The 22,854-nt window shown below is 37.3% G+C and overlaps 1 protein-coding gene across 2 annotated transcripts in view; it reads left to right on the top strand.

The window, feature by feature from the left end:
• The window catches only part of PPP3CA (protein phosphatase 3 catalytic subunit alpha), a 337,690-nt gene extending 320,740 nt beyond the window's left edge, over positions 1 to 16,950 (top strand). The window contains exons 12-14 of one of the 2 annotated variants that reach the window (XM_030915109.1): positions 8,098 to 8,195; positions 11,200 to 11,229; positions 14,336 to 16,950. In XM_030915109.1, the coding sequence (XP_030770969.1) occupies positions 8,098 to 8,195; positions 11,200 to 11,229; positions 14,336 to 14,532 (325 nt within the window). In that variant the 3' untranslated portion in view covers positions 14,533 to 16,950. The remainder of the gene's footprint in view (positions 1 to 8,097; positions 8,196 to 11,199; positions 11,230 to 14,335) is intronic. The other variant, XM_030915107.1, reaches the window with a different exon arrangement.
• Positions 16,951 to 22,854: the final 5,904 nt, after the last annotated feature.

Genomic DNA, 22,854 nt, shown 5'->3' with positions numbered 1-22,854 from the left:
TATCAGACACATTTCACTAGATTTCTAGGAAATGAACTTCAACCATAGAGCTATTCATGTAAATCTATCTTATTCTAATTATTGAGAGAAGAAATTACTATGTTTCAATTTCCGTATAGTAGTATATTTTGTAAATAGATTATGAATCATTATTAAGCATTTATTTAGAAAACAAATGTTTTCTTGAAGGAAACTCACTCTGGTTATTTCTAAATAATACAATCTAACATTTCTCTTCAGAAGATTACTTTAAAATATGATATATGTTAGGAGTATACAGTCAATTCAAAATGATACATATTAACGAGTAAATAGGAACACCTTGGGAAATATTACGTCGACAGTTGGATAATTTAATAATCTAATTTTTTGCCAAATTTTTGCCCCAACTCTTTCTCATAGAGTATTGACACTGGCTCTTTTGATTTCTCCTCTTGCTATTTCTATCCTCTTCCTGGTACAGTCACTAAAGAGTAGCTGAATGACTTAATGCCAAAAGAGGGAGCCATGAGAAGGATGAGAAGCATTATCATGCTCTCTCAGAGACACCACATCAAAGGCAGTGAGAACTCTGTGGTAGCCAGCACAATCACGACAAGCCGTGTTCAAGCTGAAAATAGAGCATCATTGCTCCCTTCTGTTACTGAATGAGGCTACCTTTGCTCTATTGCTCTACGTTTCCAACTACATTTTCAGAGTTTATTCATTAATGCCATAAGTAAATATAGTAAAACTTAAAGCATTGATTAAGTACCATGGAGAAAAGAAATAAAGCAATGTAGAGATGGAGCAAGTGGGAGATAAAGAACTTCTTTTAGTGTGTGGTCAACAAAAAATTTTTGAGTAATGGTATTTGGACAAGCATGGGTGACCTTTATGAAGAAATGGGGTAAGGGAGTTCAAGGCAAAGAGAATAGCAAGTGCAAAGATACTTAAGTAAAGACAAAACTGGCAGTTTTGAGGACCACAAGGAGGCCTGTATGGCTGGAAAAATGTTCTGTGGGAGCAAAGGCATATATGAAGGTCATAAACTTAATTGGAACTCTGAGTAAACACTTGCTTATTTATTGTGCGTCAGATTTACCAATAATGCTTTCATTTCTTGTTCTGTCTGAAGTCTCTGAGGGAAAGTAAAAACAGCTCTAGAATTTCCATGACTATCCCATGATAAATGGACTATTTGAACCCAGTGATCAGTGACTTGACTTAAAATTGCACATGTTCATAGAAAAATAGAAGCAAGCTATTTATTATTGTTTTTCTATAATAAAAGCATCCATAGCACATATGCAGAATATAGAGAGATCTTATCCAGAAAAAAAGTAAGTTAAGCTTAGTAAGTAATGATTGAGCATTAACTGTATACCATGCACTGAATTAGGCAATCTAGATACCAAATTGGAATGCCAGCCAGATAGATGGTAAACTAACATAAGAAAACAAAGTGTGTGCTAACTACATGAATAGATGTCCTGCTGTGGCATTAGACAGGAAGGAACCTTGCATTTCCTGACTGAAATGTTCATAAAGAGGTTAAAGTTGGAGGAGTGCTGTGAAGGATAGGCTGGATTCCAGGACAGAGAGGAATGTGGTGAAGGCATTCCTGGAAGTGGAAAAATTATCAGGAGCACAGTCGCACAATCCTAACAGCAATATCAATGGCATCCTTTTATGGGGCACTTACTAAGTGCCAGGTTCATGCCCCATGTTTTGCACATTTGACAATAATCAACACAGGAAGCTTGCAAGGTTGTGGTGACTTAACTTTCCTGTGAGGAAATTGAATCTGAGAGAGGCTAAGCAGAGTGTCCCAACTCACTCAGTTGGGGAGCAACACTAATGAGAGTCTTACTCAAAACTGTGCTATGTAGTCTAGTATAAATTCTAAACAATACTAGTAATCTAGTAATGAATTCTAAATATATTCAAGGACTGACTAGCAAAAGACATGAAGGTGAGTGAGGAATCTAGTTAAAAAGGAGACTGAAAATATATTGAAGTCCATATCCTTGAGTGCTTTGAATAGCATGTTAAAGCATTTAATTTTTTTGTGTGTAGGCAATCAGGAGTTGTTGAATTACTTTAATGAGATTAGAGGCATGCTCTAACCCATGTTCCACTATACATGTTAATTGCAACGTGAAGATTGGCTAGCAAGGTGACATATGGATAACCAAAAACGTAACTAAATATAAAATAAAATGTAAATTTAAAAAAAAGAAAAATATTTAGGAAGCTTTTGAAGTAATCCCAGCAAAAGGCTGGACCAGGCTATGGGAGGAGAAGTGCAAAGGAAAGGACAAATACAAGGAATTTGGGAAAACAGAACGTGACTAATGAATGTGGAATGTGGTACAAATTTGTCAGATATACTTGCCCAACATGTTTCCTACATTTTGGAAATGTGCAACGTTATCAGGGAACCAGAAAACTGTCTTTAGCAGTCCTTGCAGATAAAATACAAACCTGTTGCCTAGGATTCGCCAGTCAGATTAATGCATGGTAAGTAAGACTTTGTTTCAAATTGAGCATCATGAGGAGGCAGCAAGGCAAGACGACAATTGTCCTGTCAGGTGTGGAATCTCATGGGCCAGCAATGGAAAAATGCCTCAGCATTTTGGAAGCTAACTACACAGCATTAGTATGAGCTCTGGCATTGGCTATGAACATCAGTGGCAAGCCTTTCATGGAGCCCACCCCACAGTGTGGACAGGTACTATTACTCTTCCCAGCTACAGAGCATCGAAGCCCAGTTCTCTGGATCTGTGAGCTCTCTAATACCTTTAATATATCTCTTTCCTGTTAAAATTAGCCAGAATAGATTTCCGGTGTTGGCCATGAGAACCCTTACCTATGTGAAAGACTACAGGAGAGAGGAAATATTCCAGAATATTCTACAGAGGTTCCAGTCTGTGCCATGGATAGGATGCCATTGTCTAAGGAAGAGGAAGTATTTTTCAATTTAAGTATCTAACAGGTATTTATTGGGAAGAGTAGGATGTATTGAATTTGGCAGAGCATTTATGTAGAAGCACTTAGAAATTCTGCCCTGGAGGTTCAGAGAGAGGTGAGGGTTAGAAAAGCAGATATAAGAGGCCAGGTGTGGTGGCTCATGCCTGTAATCACAGCACTTTGGGAGGTCGAGCTGGGCTGATCACAAGGTCGGGAATTTGAGATCAGCTTGACCAACATTGTGAAACCCCATCTCTACTAAAAATACAAAAATTAGCCAGGCAAGGTGGTGCGTGCCTGTAATCCCAGCTACTTGGGAGGAAGAGGCAGAAGAATTGCCTGAACCTGGGAGGCAGAGGTTGCAGTGAACCTAGATTGCACTAGTGCACTTCAGCCTGAGCAACAGAGCAAGACTCTATGAAAGAGAGAAAGAGAGAGAGAAAGAAAGAAAGAGAAGAAACGAGGGAAGGAAGGAAGGGAAAGAGAAATGCAAACAAGAGTAAACAACACAGAGACAAGAGTGCAGTAACCTAAGCTGATGGTCTTGCTAAAGGAGAGCGTGAAAGGTGAGAGGAGGAGAATAAAGAATTCTTCAGAACATTGCTCTCCAATAGAAATAAAATGTGAGCTACATCTGTCATTTTAAATTTTCTAGAAACCACAGTAAAAGGGGTAGAAACAGAAACGAATTATTGATTTTTATAATATAATCTGTTTAACACAAATATCCAAAATTTTACCATTTTGACATTTGATCAATATAACACTTATTAAAGGGACATTTTCTATTCGTATTTTTGTACTAAGTCTTTGAAATCCCATGTATATTTTACACTTACAGCACATCTTAATTCGACTAGTCATGTCTGAAGTGGTTAACAGCCACATGGAGCTGGGGCCTACATATTAGAAAGCATAGGTCTGGAGATAGAAGAAAAAGATCAGCCTAGGAACTGAGAAGATGTCAGAGAAGGAAAAGGAGAAGCAGGAAAAAAAGCATTACAACACCTAGGGCAAAGAGTCTTTCAGGAAAGAGGGCGTGGTCATCAGAGGAAGTTACTGCAGAGATTACCAGTTTGAATGAGAACTCAACAGAGATAGTTGGAATTGAAAAATGAAGAAGCTGCTAGAAACCATTGAGGACATGGCTTCCGCATGAGGCAGGAATGGCAGTCACAATTAAGGGAAGTAAGGAATGTGGTTGAATAAGAAAGAAAAAAAGAGCAAGGAAGGAAGGAAAATGACCATCTTCTTTGCTGGGGCATTTGTAACAGTATATCATTTCATCTTCATAGAAATCCCATAATTACAGATGTGATTTTATAGAGAAGAAAACTGAAGCCCAAGAAAGTTAAATGATGTCCCAACATCAGTCGTATGACTGGGATGTTAGCCTGAGTGTGACCCCCTCAAAGATGTGATTTCCCAAAAAGATTTTTCTACTATTGGTACAAAATTAAAATTTTGAAGAAATTTTGAAGATTAAAAAGAATACTTCAGATTACCGGAAAATTTTTGTAGGTAAAAAGCTAATAATTTACTTGGCTTTCTCAGAGCATTATGGGTTATAATTGTTTGTTTGATGAGTCCCGTGTTTTGGGGGGTTTTTTGTTTTTTTGTTTTGTTTTTGAGACAGTCTCGCTCTTTCACTGTGGCTGGAGTGGCACGATCTCAGCTCACTGCAACCCTCCTGGGTTCAAGCAGTTCTGAAGTCTCAGCCTCCCAAGTAGCTGGGATTACAGGAGCATGCCATCACACCTGGCTAATTTTTATGTATTTTTTACTAGAGATGAGGTTTCACCATGTTGGCCAGGCTGATCTCAAACTCCTGGTCTCAAGTGAGGCGCCCAGGTCTGCCTCCCAAAGTGCTGGAATTACAGGTGTGAGCCACGGTGCCCAGCCTGAGTCCCGTGTTTGATACGGGATTTGACACAAAGATTCTTGGTGTATGTAGGAATTATAATCACTCATGAGGCAAAAGCCATATTTTGAATATGAATGTAAAGGAAAATTGTGTTCGTTCTTTAGAGATACTCACAATTTTCCCAAATCATATTATCATTCAATATATTTCTTCAGGGGACCTCTAGTGGTTTGACAGACCACAGAAGCTTAAAAAGTTTGAAACACCTGCATGAAAATAAACGATAATTAATTATCTCAAACCTATTATTATTATTATTATTATTATTATTATTATTATTATTATTTTTTTTTTTTTTTTTTTTTTTTTTTTTTTTTTTTTTGAGACAGAGTCTTGTTCTGTCTCCCAGGCTGGAATGCAGTGACACAATCTCGGCTCACTGCAACCTCCGCCTCCTGGGTTCACGCCAGTCTCCTGCCTCAGCCTCCCGAGTAGCTGGGACTATAGGTGCCGGCCACCACGCCCGGCTAATTTTTTGTATTCTTTAGTAGAGACGGGGTTTCACTGTGTTAGCTAGGATGGTCACGATCTCCTGACCTCGTAATCCACCCGCCTCGGCCTCCTCAAGTGCTGGGATTACAGGCATGAGCCACCGCGCCCGGCCATCAAACCTATTATTATTATTATTTTTATTTTTTATTTTATTTTTTTTTTTTGAGACGGAGTCTCACTCAGTCGCCCAGGCTGGAGTGCAGTGGCGCTATCTCAGCTCACTGCAAGCTCCGCCTCCCGGGTTCACGCCATTCTGCTGCTTCAGCCTCCTGAGTAGCTGGGACTACAGGAGCCCGCCGCCACGCCCGGCTAATTTTTTGCATTTTTAGTACAGACAGGGTTTCACTGTGTTAGCCAGGATGGTCTCGATCTCCTGACCTCGTGATCCGCCCGCCTCGGCCTCCCAAAGTGCTGGGATTACAGACGTGAGCCACCGCGCCCGGCCAAACCTATTATTTCTAAGTAAACTTTGCAGTAGAGGATACAGAAATCTAAAATATGGATTAACATTTCCATTCTCCATTCAACTTTTACTGTTTTATTTTTGGCAAATATTTTTGAAATGTGAGCTATGTACCAGGTACTGTTCTAGTCTGGGTGCTGTGGATGCAGCAGTGATTAAAGCAGACCAGAACCCCTGTTCTCAGGCTTGTCTAGCTGGGGGGTGCGAGGGGGCGGGGGACGGCGGGAGGGGAATGGAGTGGGCAGGAGACCAGAAGTAAGGAAGTAAACACACCGTATCGTTTTCCAGGGGTGATAAGTGCCTTAGATAAAATAGGCAAAGGGAGAAGGAGTAGAAAAAGGGATTATTATTTTAAATGGCGTTCCTAAGGAAGTCCTTGCCTAGAAGGCGATATTGGAGCAAAGATTAGAAGGCAGAGTGGGAGTGAGCCGCACAGATGCCAGGGGAGGAGGACGACAAAAAAGTGCAGCGCCCCTCGGTGGAGTGTGCTGGGTATATCTAAGGAAAGTGGACGTTGGTAGGAAATGTAGATCAAGAGATGGGTGCGAACAGGAGAGTGTGGGGTAGCTAGTTTATTTTAAGGCGTTTGTGAAACCTCCCTTTCACCCATCAGCAGAGGAGAAGCCATTAGAGAGTTCTGAATACACAAGTGACAGGATTTGGCATAGGTATGAAAAGCCTCACCCTGGCTGCCATACTGAGAACAGCTGTGGGGGGAGGGGGCAAGAGTGTGACTGGGATGGAGCAGAGAGACCATTTGGAAGGCTCCTGCAATCCAGGGAGGTGATACTGGTGGTGAGCAAAAGAGGGAAGTCACAGAAGGCTGTATTTTGTATGATTTTATTTATGTGAAATGTCCAAGAGAAACAAATCTACAGAAAGTGACTGGAAGTGATACAGGGCTGAAGGAAATAGGGAGTGACTGCTTAATAGGTATGAAATTTCTTTTGGGGGTAATGAGAATGTTCTAAAATTGATTATGGTGATGGCTGTACATCTCTGTGAATATATTCAAGACCATTGATTGAATCCTAACACTTTAGGTTAATTCTGTGCCAAGTTTATATCTCAACAAAGCTGTTGTCGAAAGAGGTGAGGTAGTAGCTTTGTGAGAACTGGTTAAACTAGAAATATTTTGAGGGCAGAACCCTCAATATTTGCTGATATAATGGATATGGAATTAGGATAAAAAGAGTTAAAGAGTGATCCTTTACTCTTAAGTAACTAAAAGATGGAATTGCTAATTTCTGAGTTGAAAACAGATTGTGGTAGTAGCAGGTTTGGGGAAAAGTTCAGGAATTCTGTTTGAGTCATGTGAGACACCTTCATAAAAATTTGGAGTAGATAATTCTACGTACTAAACTCTCTTCGTGTGTGTGTGTGTGTATGTGTGTGTATATACGCAAACATATGTATGTGTGTGTATGTGTGTATATATACAATTTGTATTTTAAAGACTTTTTTCTGGTTATGTAGAATTGCAATATCACTATGTGGAAAGAGTGAGTGGTTATTTAGTCATGGTTATTTAATTATGAGGATTTAACAATTCAAAATGATTAATAGTGTCAAGTAATTAATAAATATAATTGAAATAATGGTGTACTTAAAACTGATTGTAAAACAATTGTCATGCTGAGTAAGAAAATAATTTTATATTAGCAAATCAGTAGGGAAAGTGACTAAAAAAAAAAAAAACTGGGAAATTTTCCAGTAGGTTTATTGGCTACTTGCCATTATTTTATGTGTTTTTCATGTAACATCTAAATTACTAAATTCCTTAATTTCTAAAAGTCCACTGAATGTAATTCCTGATTCCCTGATCCACAAATCAGATCTTTTTTTTCAGTCTCCATATGCTCTGTTTTTTTATTCTGTCAAATCAAGTCACTTCCTCTTACTTTTGCTGAGCCTTGGCTGAAAAACTTATAGCACTCACTATGGCTCACTTTTAACATACAGAATGCACAACAAACACTTTTTATTGAGATGCCTGATTACAAAATCAAAATGGTTTTCTCTATCTTCGATACTCAAAAGAAACTGAACCTCCCTAATTGGATAATGTAAACTTTATTGTAGCAATCATTTATGGAACATTACTAGTATATAAATAAATTAAAATAAAGTATGTTTAAAAAAAAAAAAAGATCCAGAGAGCCAAGATAGAAAGAAATGTAGGTTCTTATATGCATTTTTTTTCCTTTGAGTCATTTTTGCACAAAAGAAATTAAAGGTTAATGCCACCCCTCATTGTGCCTTCCAGAGAAGAGAGTGAGAGTGTGCTGACGCTGAAAGGCTTGACCCCGACTGGCATGCTCCCCAGCGGAGTACTTTCTGGAGGGAAGCAAACCCTACAAAGCGGTAAGCAGACCGATGGGTATGACTGTGTGCCAGGGCATCACAGTCAGCTGTGTCATTAGAGCCCTGATTTATTCATTCATTTAAGCTCTGTCTTGGTCTTCAGTTCTTCTCAGCTGGCAGAAGGGCTGAAACCCCAATCAGTTTGATCAGTCATGTCCAACATAATAGCTCCCTCATTCTCTGGAATGTGGTCTCTACTCCACCTTTCCCCCATTCACTCATTCCCATGTGAATCTACATGTATTCAGCCTAGCTACAGGACAGCTCATTTAGGTCGCCTACATGCACAATAGGTTTGACTACTTTGAGCCACTCCGTTGTCAAAAACAACTTTTTAATTACATTTTTGATAAGTATTCTGGTTATCCATTTCATTTATGAGATTAACACATACACACAAAAACTAAAATATACCTGTAAGTCTAAATTTTAGGGAGATGGTTTCATTATCCTCTTGAATGGAAATCGAAAGCCATATGTGTCTTTTCTCTGATTTATCAGTTGAAAACAAGAGACTGAGTAGAACTACATTTTTGAAAAAAGGAGAGCATTTCCTTTACAGTACAGATTTTATGTTAAAATGTGTAGCTTTCTAGACTAGTGCCATCCAACAGAACTTTTTGTGGTGGTGGAAATTTCTGTATCTATACAGAAGGCACATATGACTGTTGAGCATATAGGGAATATAACCAAGAAACTAAATGTTTTCTTTTATCTAATTTGTATTAAATTTAATTTAAATAAGCCAGGGGGCTAGTGGCTACCATGTTAGCAGCACAGTCCTATAAATTATTTCACCTTTGTTACTTTTTTTATCAAATTTAACTGCTATTATCATTACATAGACTACAATTTTAACACTAGGAAATTGCTATTAGATGAGGCTTTAACAGAAAAAAAAAGAAAATGAAAATATGCTATAAGATTTTTCAAAACATTCTCAGCCTCTTGCTTATTTTCCTATATCTTTCCTTGAATCTTTTTTGTATTTTCTTTTCTGTCCCTGCCCTTCAATCTAGAAGACTCACTATTCTCATTTATGTTATTTAATAACCTTCTACATGAAGAGTAGTGATCAACTTCATGAATATAGTATTGCTGAATGATCACATCATGGCTGCATCCCAATAATTGTCTCTATTTTCAGATGAATGTATTCCAAATCAGTGTCTTTTGAGTTTTTACAAAAAGACAAAAATGTTTAAGTGAAGGTAGGAAGATACATAGTATTGAGGAGTAAACGCCCCCTTTAAATTTACAGCTAGGAATTATTTTAACAAGTTTTAAAAAAACACACATAAAATGTTTCTACCAAATTAAATATCTTACTAAAACATTAGCATAAAAGGATCATTTACGTGTCCAAAATGTACCATCTACCTAACTGACTGAAATCTAGTTTCTGATAAGCACATTTTAAGACACAGCAAGTGTATTATCAGAAACTGTGGGCTACATTTGCTTTAGAACATTTAATAGTGGGCAGTACCATAGTTCTAATATGTCAGTGCTGGTGTGATTCTGAATGTTTTGCTTTACTTTGAAACTTACATTACTTAAGTTTTTCCAGTTCTTTGTTTCATTTCCAGATTTTCACCTGTGTTTTTCCTTAGGTTATTCAGTTTTATTTTATTTTAAATCCATTGGTTTGTGTTTTTCTATGTTGAACCTACACACAAACACACATACACATAAAAGACATATGGGTTGAAACCTTTCTATATGAGTTTGAGAACTTACTGTATATTTTAAACCACGTACATTGATACAACTCCAAAATGTATTGCCTGATGCCCTTCAATTTGTCTAAAAGGACAAGCTACTTACAACTTTGCTATGTACTCTCTCTCCATGGTGATAACCGTTCCCCATTTTTGTCATAAGGAATCTAGAATCCACTGTAAGTAAGTTATAGTGCACATTTTGCAGTTGCTGTAGTTTTAAAATCTTGAATTATAAGAAAAATGCAAATTAAAGTCAAGGGGTAGAATTTTAATATTAAACATTTTGGAGTTACAGAGAAGTTTTAAGATTTAATTAGGGAAGTGTAAACTAACCTTAATAACATAGAAAGACTCATACATTTACATAGTGAAAGTTTAGACCCTAACCTTATTACAAAAATTGCTGATAAAGCAATGGGCTTTTCAAGTTCTGCCTCTGAAATATGCTGTTTCTGTATATTCAGTATTTAGGCTGCCTGTTCTTTAAAATGCTGATAGAATTATTGCCACTACTGGCACATTACCACTTGATTTGTAACATTTTAAGAATTTTATTTCCAAAAAGGATATTCCACTAAGGAAAAGAAAATATAATTGGGCTTGCTGGAAAAAGATGTCCAGATTATATCATACGTTTTCTTTTTTCTTTTTCCTTCACACTCTTCCTACCCACCGACCCCCAAATCTAATCATGCCCGATGTGTTTATCTTGAAAGAGTCACATGCGTTATCTCCTTAGACACCCTGATTTTTTTTTCTTTAAATTTGAATCCCCCTGCTTTTCCATCACATTAGGAAATAGTGCTATTTAATATTAAATAGTTTGAATGAGCCCACTGATACTGTGGCACTGCTTCAACTTCCGTCATTTTGTCTGGCATTTTAAAACTAAATCACCAAGCATAGCAGAGGTTTTATAGCATTCTGTGTGAGTCAGAAGCACAGTTGAGATTTACATAATCTCTTATAATTCAGTCCATGTAAAAGAAATTTTCCTAAGTGTTTTCCTATAGGGTTAATTGTTTGTTATTTATTTACTGGGCAAAAACTAAAGCATTTAATTCAGATAGGCGTATCCAGCTCATAAATTAAATTTATAATTTCTGTGGCATTTTTTTCTTTCTTTTTAGCATTTCTGTTTTGTTGTCTGTGCCAGAATCTAGCACTTACAGGAACATTAGTTCTCTTAGCTCCTTTGATGGTCACTGATTTGTTCTTAGAGTTAAAAAATCCTCTGCTCATTTTTCTCATTCATTTTGCACCCCCTTTCTTCTCTTCAGCTACTGTTGAGGCTATTGAGGCTGATGAAGGTAAATTGGCCAGTCCCCTTTCTGTTGTACCTGCAACAGATAAGGGCTCTGCTGGGTGTATTCATATTTTTGCTGTAGCTTGTACAGAGTGTGTGGGTGTTGAGCTAACAGTTGTGGCTCAGTATTAACCAAAATGTTCTTGCTTTAAAGGGGAAAATGTCCTTCTATGGTTTGTTTGTTTGTTTCTTTCCCTTAAAGCTATGTTTGACTTTTGTATATGATGAATAGTAGAATCACAGAAAACAAAAGGATTATATATTTTGAATGATGTGGGGTGGGGGTTATGGCAGCTGTTTTGACCAGTAGCTTATAAAACAATAATCTTTGAGCTGAACCATGTCCCTCCCTCAAATCACTTTCAGGCAGCACTGAAGATAATAAAAATAGCCATCTTAATTCTAGTCTCCAGAAGTTTGTAGCCAAAGGAAAAAAATGTTCATTTAAATAGTGCTTTGTTGTAGTTCAACATTAATTTATGTCTCTAAAAAATATTCCAACATGAGACAGCTGTACATGAGATGAACAGTTCTGGTAATCTTAAATCAAATTTTAACCTACTGGTATTTGTATGAGAATTAACACCATCTAAATATTATAAAAAGTTCAAAAGCATCTAATGGCTGTGTAAGTGGCCAATAACAAGAATAGCAAGTATCAAGTAGCACTCAATTGATGAATGTCTACTAAGTGTCTGCTTTGTGCCAGGCACTGTACTAGGAGCTGCAGGGGAAATCAAGAAGTGTCCATCTCCAGCTGTGTCCTAGCACTACTCAAGGACAGTAGAGTCGACCCTTTAGTAATTGCTTTTTACTTGACTGCTTTTTAAATATATAGTTATAAGAGAACTGCATAATCAAAATAGTTGTTAATAATATACATACCATGTCCTTTGGAAATTTCAAAAATAATAATTTGAAGTTCCCCTTTAAAACAAAATTCTTCAGTTGTATTTTGTTCTTGCAAGGTAATTTTTTTGTTTTTCTCAAAATTATGTGCATATGGTCCTTTGGTATGATATAAAAAGTGCCACTTTAGACTCTTCCAATTTGTACATGATTTGGATATGGTAGGGGAAACAATAGCACTGTAAGAGAAAATACAACTGCTTCCTAAATAGCAGTGAATAAACTGCTATTTATGTGGGAATTCTCTATTCCTCTTGGCAAATTCTAATCTGCAGTGTGCATTCTTGTTGATAGTTTGGCTGTTTTCTGTGGTTTCTGTGACTCTGTGTTGTGTTAAGTATACTACCAATGTAAATTGCTAATACCCATTGTCTGACCAGCAACTACAGCAGAGCACATTCTTCCATACCAGGATGGACAAAAATGATTAGAAACGGAGCCCCATTCCAGAAGTATCCATTGTTCTCGCTAGATTTTTAATTTTGACACTCCCACCCTATTGGCTTTTAAAACCTAGAAATTTCACTTTTACCATTTAAATTAATTAAATCATTTCATAAATGATAATGATGACAAACTTTTATACCTGTTAATTATGATGAAATTATATTCACAGTAGTTTAATAAAAAAAAAAAAAAAAACAGTAGAGTACCACTTCGTGCCATTCTCTTGTACTTCAAAATAATTGAGTTAGTTTTCAGGGTGGGTGCTCGTTAGACAGCTGTATTATTTTGCAATTTATTACTAAATTAGAGAAGAATTAACAAGCTTTGCTTTGGGCCTTGGTCTTTCCCCATTTCCCCATCTTACTCCTCTCACAGTTGACTAATCACCATTATGCTAACCTTTAAAATGCAGAGGGGGGGGGAAGCTTATTTCTTATCGTTTAATGAGTATTGAAACGACTGTGTATATCTTTTAGGAATCTCATCCATACTAATAAAAGGCACTGCACATTTGCGTAGGAGTGACTGGTAAAGTTTCAGCTTGAAACTGCTTTCCTTTCCCCCCCCCCCCCAAATAAGGTTGGGAGGATAAAGGTACCATGAAATTATCCTTAATCAGCCATGGTGATGCAGCCCAATTGAGCATTGGTGATTGGCCCTGAAATATCTGGCTTGCACTTCACAGGGAGTAAAGCAAACTGATGTCATTGGTTCCCCATTTATGTGTTTTATTTGCAGCTCACCAGTTGGTGTACTCACTGAAGAAATCATTAAGCTTTTTGCACAAATGCCTTACCTATCTCTGTAGCACACTAAAGATTACTTTTTTAAAAAATCAAGTATCATTCCCACTTTGAGATTCCGTGTTTTAATTGAATAGGACCAAAACCAGTTCAACTCATTTTTACTAAATATTGTGAAAGGCATTTTTTCCTTGTTATAATTTAACCATCACTGAGTTTTTCTTTCATTTAGGCAGTAATGGATACCAGATGAACATCAGTTTGACCTGTTCGCTGCTGAAGGGCAGATAATACGTTTCTACCTAGTGATCTTACCTTGATTTTTTTGAGTTTCTCTTACCTTGTCACTCACTCCACATGCTTCCAAAGTTGAGTGGAGAAACAGGAGTTTATAATTTCATTTTTTTTCATGCCATCATTGAGTTGTTTGTCAAGAAGTTATTTCTGGGATTCTGAGATGGCATGGAAATGCGCTGGTTAATTCCTTTTCTAGCTCCTTTTAGCTCCTGCTTTAAGCCCTTTACTAGGTTTTTAGGGATAGCAGACATAGTGATTCCACTGAATTTGCCATTACCTAGCACAATGGAAGAATACAAAGAGGGACATGCTGCAGCCTGTCTAGGTTAAGGTGTTTGATGCAGTAATCATGCTAATGATGTGGCCAGTTGATGCTGGTTCTAGAGGCTTGTCCCTGAAAGCAGCTTTCCTCTTTACGTGTCCACTTTGGATTTCTTTGATCTAAACTTTCATGAAGACAGGAGAAATGCTTACATCTTAATAACTTCAAGAGGACATTTTGGTTGGCAAGAGACATTGGCTGTTTTCAAACCTTTGGTTACCTCCGAGTATGGTAAGGAGTCTGTTGTGTGGTGTGCAGGTCCCGTCACTTTGTTCTTCACTGAAGGATTCCTTCTCACTGAGAAATCTCTAACATCACCTGCTGCAACAGCTGTGCCTTTTGTTTTCCTTTGGATAATCCTGTTTTTCTCTTTTTAATGATTTTCTGTTTAGCTATCAAAGGATTTTCACCACAACATAAGATCACTAGCTTCGAGGAAGCCAAGGGCTTAGACCGAATTAATGAGAGGATGCCGCCTCGCAGAGATGCCATGCCCTCTGACGCCAACCTTAACTCCATCAACAAGGCTCTCACCTCAGAGACTAACGGCACGGACAGCAATGGCAGTAATAGCAGCAATATTCAGTGACCACTTCCTGTTCACTTTTTTTTTTTTTTTTTTTTTTGAGCTGCAGGGCATGATGGGGATTGCTGCATATCAGCAGTTGGATGTTCTTGCCTCTGACAGTAGCTTATTTGCTCTGGGGGCCAGGAATTGGATTCAGTTTACACTATCATTAAAAAAGAGGGAGAGAGAGAATAAACTATATTTTGGTGGGGGTGGTGATTAAACACCTCCTTGGGGTATGCCTTTTAAAAATGCTTATAGAGAAAAAAATTTTAAACAGAAAGCTAATGCTAGTATATACTGCAATGTTAGGGGAATGAACATGTTTTCCTACTGCGTTGGGGACTTCTAGATAGGTTAATGAAAGGCCTTTTATTCTGTTACTGGACATGAAAACTTTGTCTAATTTCTTACTCTATTGTACGTTTACAGTCGCAGCACTAAAAATGGATGACATCAAACATTTTTAACAAAATGATGTACAAACTAAGGACTATTTATTGATAATGTTTTGCTACTCTTGTCAGACAATGGCTATAAACTGAATTAGGCAGTCTTAAAAAAAAAAAAAAAAAAAGAAAAAGAAAAAAAAAGAACGTTGCAAATTTGTTAAAATGCCAAAAAGGACAGTTTAATTTTGTACAGATTATGCTTACCTCAGGTTTCTTTAGTGTGCTTGAATGCCCTTCTTTCCATATAACACTTATCTTATTAATTCGGCAATGAATCTCTTTTCTTTAAGTTTTAAAAAAACTGGAATAATTACATCTGTCTTTTTTGCTGTTTATATTTAGGGTTTTTTGTTGATAAAATCAAGTCTTGGTTGTGGCTTGCTGAATTAAATATTTATGAGTGGTGCATTTTTAAGTATAGTGAACAAGACACCATATTAAGTACAGTGATAAAGCATCTATATTCTGTAAAAAAAAAAAAAAAATCTGCCTATGCATGTTTTTTAAGAAAAAAAAAATGGCTGTATCGGCCTGTATGGGACTGTAATGCGCTTAGTGGTCTGACATATACTGGAAATGTATGTATACTGGCGTACTTTATATTCTCTAAAATGCTTAATGCCTTTGAAATTTTGTAATCAAAAAAAAGCTTTGAAAAAATCTAAAGGGGAGAGTATTCTTTAAAGTTTTTAACATAAGCTTGTCAGTGCACATGTAGATGGTTAGCATGTTTAGCAAACCTTGTGAAATTATAATCAGTTTGTAGTTACATGTGAAACTCTAAATGCATGGTAACTGTTAATGTCATAACAGTTTAGTTATTTTGTTCTGTTCTGTCATGTGCCACAAAATATGTACTTTTTTCACTTTTTTCCCTTTGTATATCAGTTACGGGTTACAACTGGTTCATTCTGAAAACAACAACAACAAAAGTCCATTCATATTTTTTAACAATTGTATAAGTGCCCAAGTAATTCACTACAGCCTAAAGCCTTGCCTTTGTAATTTGACTTCTGACATGTTGGCAATCAAAGCATGCACTTGTAACAATGAAAAAGAAAAAGCATTTTATATTACTACTCAATAAAATGTGCATGAACTTATAGAATTCTCATCCTTCCACTGAGTCCGCTGAAGGGATTTATGTGCACAACCACCACGTGTCTTCTAGGTGCTGGCCCACCACCACACATCACAGGCTGATTTCCACAGGGCTTCTTCCTAGGGGCCTTGTGATCTGAGGGGTGGTGCCTACTTCCACTGTAAGAATCTTGGTGGATTTGTGTCTCAAATCAGATAAGAGAAGTCTATTTAAAGAGCAGATGCCATCTTCTGGCTTCCTCAGGGAGCCAGTTAAGAAACCAGAGCATTCCTTTTTATTGAAAAATAAAATTAATTTGTTACCAGGTTGTTTCAGTTGTATTGGATGCCCTATCTGCTAAAGCAAAAAGTACTAGGCTACTAAGTGCATTTTCATCACAGAAGAGAGTTGCATTTGTATTAATAAGAAATTTGTATACCCACGCTTCAGCTACTATCTAATCACCCGAAGATTTAAGATACACCAAATTTCAGTTTGTTTCTAACATTGTTCATCTTTAGTGCACTTTGTTTTATATAATAAAGTATGCCTGTTATGTTAAATAATAAAAATATGGCAATTAGTGATATAGCATACCAAAACAAAGATGTTTTAGATAGAGTCTGGCAAAGACTGTCCCAAGTTTATTTTAATGAATTCAGACATTTTTTCCTGTGGATATTTCTCCATCCTAAAAAAAGTGGCAACCAAGGAAAATATTTAGATGCAACTTACTAGAATGATGTGAAAGAAATGGTGATTCTGGTATCATGGTGTTTATTTTCTTTCTTATAACTGCAGAGAAAATGTCCTGACTAAACAAAAATTCATTTTTTGGATTCCTTTCTTTTACAAATTGTGCTGAGGCAACTATGGCATAGAAATAAACATTTGACATTAAAATAAGCAGTTGATGTGAGTATTGCTTGCTCTTTCTGATCAATGGTTAGGAAAGTAATACTGTGTATTTTTCTGTAACAGTTGGGTCTCTCAAAAAAGGTTGATATAGAACTAGTTATTTTTTCCAAAGGGATACCCTTTCCAGACCATCAATTATTAGGTTTCCCTCCTTCACTTTTGGAGAAGCTATAGAATTCTTTAGTTGCTCATGCCAGTGTACCTCTGGTTACACACAGACACAGACATACACACAGAAACAACCTCCTGTCCCCCGTCCTCCTGCACCCAGTCCCCATGGTGACTTCACTCTCATGGGATTCAAACTCAGTGCTGAATTTTCAACTGTGTTTTCAAGAATGAAGAGCTAGATTTGACCCTGCATCAGCTGTTTTTCCTGTCTAAAATATCCTCTACTTCTGTTCTCCTTAAATGGTATTTGAGGAAAGGAAAGAAAAATCTTCAGAGACTAAACTTGTGCAATGAGGTGAACAAACTGGAGAGGAGGAGAAACATCTCTGCCCATCTACAGTGTGTGACTTAGGATGACGCCAAAGCTGGAAGTATCTCTTGGCATCAGCCCAGAACAAGGTGTCACGGTGATGCTGAAACCCTCAGAATGGCCTTGTCCTGAAACACATCTTCCCTCTCACCCTCGCCACATCCATGTGAAATAAATTTTAATACACATCCATTTTTCTACCCAGAAACCAGGGCCCCCAACATGAAGTCAGCCCCATAGGAGGCACCATGGGAATGGTCTGTCTTAAATGTCTCACACTTCCACTCTACTACTTCATGTCTCTCACTCACTGGATCCCTCTTGCCACACTCCATTTAGAAAAGGGGATCTTTCAGTTTGCCCCACCAGTTTCTTCAAAACTGAAAGCCCCTTGGGTTGAACAAATTTGAGATCTCCGCAACTGAAGAGATGTCCTTTTCCCTTGTTATGTGGCTTTTTACTTTATTCATTGCTCAAACACCAGGCCTCTGCCATGTTCCTTTCACCGTTCTAGGTTCTTATTTTTTCCACATACACACACAAAATGCCTGCCAATCTTAACAACATACCAGTTTTTATTATAATGTTAAATGTCAGCATTCCATTGTACAGTGAGTCACTGTCAGGCTTAACACAGCTGCTCTTTCGTTTCATGAATATTACTTCTTTATATATTTTAAGGTAATATTAGCAAGAAAAGCCCCTGACCAGGCCTTTTCAGAACAAATTTCTTTCTTAAAAAATGCATACATAGAAATGGGAGGCAGAAAGTAGTGAAATAATTGTTGTACCTATGTCTGGTGATGGAATTTTGAAAAGGCAACTTTGTCAAATCAGAATGCATATGGGAGAATGGAGACCCAGCAGGAGAGAGAGAGTCTGTTTTAAGGAAGGACTGAAGAAACTTAAAAGGTGAGCATCAGAAGTCATGATAGATATAATACCGAGTTGGTTATCCCAAAAGACATTCTTTAAATCAGAAAGATGCCTAATTACCATAGAGTAAAAGCTTAAGGAATGACTGCTTAACTACAGAGTAAGCTACAGGAGAGTGCAAGTGCCTCCCCTTTACTGCAAGTGTTAAAACCCGGGCAGACTTTACTCAGTGCCTAGATACCTCCTGAGTGATGCTGCCTGGAAGGAGTTACACTGAATGTAGTCGAAGAAACTCTCTTCAAAGATAGACATTGAATTAATTACCCTTCAATAGTAAGATTCTAAATATCCATGCAATTATTCAGTCTTCCGAAAGCACAGAACTTTAATTTGCAAACTGTTGGCTAGAAGCTTGTATTTCCAGGAATACTGACATGGGGCTGAGCTTTCTGCATCAACCAAAGCAGCTCTTTTATGTATTTTGCTGTATATCAGCTGAAAAGAGTCTCCACTAGATTATCAAAGTTTTAATTGACTACTATAGAATATTAGCTTAGAACAAAGTTGACTTAAACTTCACTCCTAAGACATGTTTGTCATGTTATATTTTCAAATCTTTTTATACCAATTGCTGGAAACATTTAGGCTTCTCAGCAACTCCAGATTGTCAGCAGGACTGTCCTGCAGAGAGTCTTACGAGGTGGCATGTAAGTGTGTTAACGATCTGATTCCTGCCAGTCTCATCTACCCCAAACTTGACCCTGAGCTTCAGCCATAGTGGACTTTTTACAGTGTTCGGAAGACACCAGGCTTCCTCAACCCTCGGGGTCTGTATTCATGCATCTTCTATGTGCAGATGTCAGATTTGCCTTAAGTACTGGATTGAGTCATTTCCTCCTCTCTAAGCACACAGTATTCTGTACTACCTCCGTTTTGACACTTAATCCACTGCATGTAATTGTTTATTGTCTATCCGGCCCTGCAGCGAGCATTGTTGCTATCTTTCCATTCTTAGAATGAAACACTGCCTGGCATAGTGTCACTTGGAAGAAGGGGAAGTAGGGAAGGAGAAATAAAATATTTTTTGGCATGGCTTTGTGGTGTGGGCACTCCCAGATTCCAAATGGCAAACCCTTATTGAAGAACAGCTGAAACACCCCATTCAATGTTTCCTGCTCTTTCTCATAAGAATTTCCTGGTCCCCAAAGGTCTGGAGTGGAGCCTACTTTGTAATAAGCATCCACCAAAATTCTTATGGATCAGACAAGTTTGAGAAACCCAGTCCAATGTATTTCTACAGGAAACTTAAAACTCAGTTCTGTATTTTTATTTCTACAGATTTTCTAGCACAGGCAAATATTTTACTGCTTAACATGGCTGTTACACAAGATTATGCATGATGAATTTAATTTTCATTTATAGTTGTTTAATGAATATGAATTTACACAAAAATGTAGGAATTATTTATGTAATACAGCATTCACAACTAAAAGGGTTATGGGAAGAAAACAGTGGTTTTTGTAGTTGTGGTTGTTTTAGTGTATTAGACTTCACCCAGAAAAAGGAGATTAGTGGTGGTGGAGTATCTGGAGATTCCTGGTGAAGAATCAGTGAAAAAAGCTGCCCAGCCTTGAAGAGAATGGAATGCTTTCATATTGAAAAGTTTGCTTATTTCACACCACCCCACCTTACTGTAACAACCATACCCATTATCACCATCAGCTTGCCAGAATTTGCTCACAAAATGCCTTTTGAATATACATTCAACACCATTTACCTTCCGGAAGTGTTACCATGAGTCATTCCTTTAAGTTCAAAAGCACCTTCTCTAAAAATCTTTTTTTTTTTTTTTTTTTTTTTTTTTTTTTTTTTTTTTTTTTTAAGATACAAATCAGAGAAGGAAACCACCAACCTTTGTCAACTATTAACATCGTAATAAAAGTTAACTCATATGGTTCTGACAGGGCTAGTCACAGGCTAATAAAGATAACTGTGTTTATAGAGAGGGTAAGGCCACCGCTGAAGCACGTGAGAGTGCTTGGGGAGAGGACTACCACCTGATCAACTGGGTGCATTAATGTGTAGCTATTTCTACTAGGCCTGTGACAGAGAAAGGAGTACTATGAAATTCAAGACAAAATTTAGTCTTTCACAATATGCAATGGCAGTGACAATAAATGTGTGTGCTACATGTACTCACTTCTGTATAGTGTACTTGACACCGGTCCTGGCCTACAGTTGGGCCTGGGTTGGAGTTTTTATAGCTCTGATACTTATTAGATGTCCGTGTGACCTTGAGAAACTAAGCTTCTTTACATCTCATTTTCTCCCTGGTGAAATGAAGGCAATGACAGTAATTAGTTCATAAGCTTTTCATGGGTTTCAAAAGGGATGTTGCAAATAAAGTAGCAGGCATGGTGCCCGGCAGAAAATAGGCACTCAGTAAACTAGTTATTGTTGTATTCAGCAGCATGCAGAGTCACATGAGTGCTTCAGATATTCCATAGGTGAAGATTGTTTATGCATGTGTGAGCACCTGTGAGTGTGGTGGGGGGCTGAGAGGGTAGGTGTAGTCAGAAAAAGCCCAGGCAAAGCTGACTTGGTTGGAACCTTCCTACCTAGAGGGAAGTCTCGGAGGTTGGGAGGGAACAGGCCTGGAGGGGGCTCCAGTGTGAGAGGAAAAAGTGAGAGCAGAGGAAAAGATCCAGAAAAATAGTGATAGGTTGACCACTTGGTTAAAGCAAAGGAGGGGTGGGGCACGAAAAGTGATGAGAATGAGAAGCTAGGATAGAGCCAAATCAGTGTTTGTATCAGGAGGTATTTTGGCTGCAAGTAACCAAATACCTAACTGGGTTCAAACCACAGAGACATTTACAATTCCTGGATAAGGACATCCGGGACTTCGAGGCCTCAAGGTTAGTTTGGTGGCTCAACAGCATCACCAAGGACTGAGGCTGTTTCCATCCTTTTCACACTATTCTTCTATTGACTTCTGTCCTTGTGGTTGCAAAGGATGGTCACAGCTCCTGGCATCACTTCCTCATTCATGCAACACTGTTTGACTACTGGAAAATACTACCAAAGTAGCCTATAAATAAGACAAAACTGAATTCATTGCTTACCACAGCAGTGTAACCACTATCTTGACAGAGGCGTAGTAAATCTAGATGGGGAGGACAAAAGAATAATACTTATGATAGATTTCTTTTGGTTAAGGTGAATTTTTCCATGTAAGAGTCTAATAAGGATTGGAGAAAGTTTATGACTTTGTAATTTTAAAGTGGTAGAAACAACAAGGGGAGAATTACTAAGTGAATTTTGAAGAGATAAAAGTAAGTAGGTAAAAATAGTAGGCTTTTTTCCTCAAGTTTTTTAAGATTTGTATAAAATTGAACACAAAATTACAAAGTTACAAGATGCTGATTAAAAAGTCAAAGAAAACCTACAAAATGAAAAGACACTGAGTTCATTAGAGCTCAGTTGATTGGAAGACTTAATGTAGCTAAGATGTCAATTCTCAAATGAATTGGCTGTCTAGATTTAATGCAATCCCAATCAAAACCCTGGCAAGTTTTCCTTGTAGATATAGACAAACTGATTCTAAAATCTATATATTGTAGAAAGAATAAAGAACTAGAATAACCAAAATGTTTTTCAAAGTCCAACAAAGTTGGAAGATTCACACTAGCCAGTTTTAAAATTTACTCCAAGTCTATAGTAATAAAAAGTATGGTATTGATGAAAGGATGGAGACATAAATTTGTGGAACAGAGCAGAAGGTCCAGAAACAAATTGACAAATGGTCAATTGAGAAATGTACAAAGATATTTCAATGGTGAATAGATAACTTTTCAGCAAATTAGTGGTAGACAATTGGAGATCCATTGGCAGAAAAAAGGAATTTGACCTCTACCTCATACTTTATACAAAAATTAACTCAAAATGGACCATGGATTTATAAAATCTAAAATACTAAGTGTAAAATCTTTAGATAAAAGCATAGAACACTATCTTTGTGACCTAGGGTTAGGCAAAGAGTTTACATAGATGATACCAAAAGCATAAACCATAAAGGAAAAAAAATGATAAATTAGACCACATCAAAATTATAATTTTTTCCTTTGTAAAAGGCAGTGTTAAGAAAATGAAAGAACAAACAATTGTCTGAAAGAAAATGTGTTCAAATCACATATCTATCAGACAATTTGTATACAGAATATATACAAATCTCTCTAAGTTTAATAACAAATTTTAAATTGTGCAAAAGATTGAACAAACATACCAGACAACATATATATATGACAAGCATGTGAAAAGAGACTCAATATCATTAGTTACTAGGGAAATGCCCATTAAAGCTTGTTGCAGGAAGTCAGGGACCCTGAACGGAGGGACTGCTTGAAGCTGCAGTAGAAGGACATGAATTGTGAAGATTTCATAGACATTTATTAGTTCCCCAAATTAATACTTTTATAATTTCTTAGACTTGTCTTTACTGCAGTCCCTGAACATAAACTGTGAAGATTTCGTGAACA

The sequence above is a fragment of the Rhinopithecus roxellana genome, chromosome 2 (assembly GCF_007565055.1).
Source record: "Rhinopithecus roxellana isolate Shanxi Qingling chromosome 2, ASM756505v1, whole genome shotgun sequence".
Classification (NCBI taxonomy): Eukaryota; Metazoa; Chordata; class Mammalia; order Primates; family Cercopithecidae; genus Rhinopithecus; species Rhinopithecus roxellana.
This window is presented reverse-complemented; position numbering and strand designations above follow the sequence as displayed.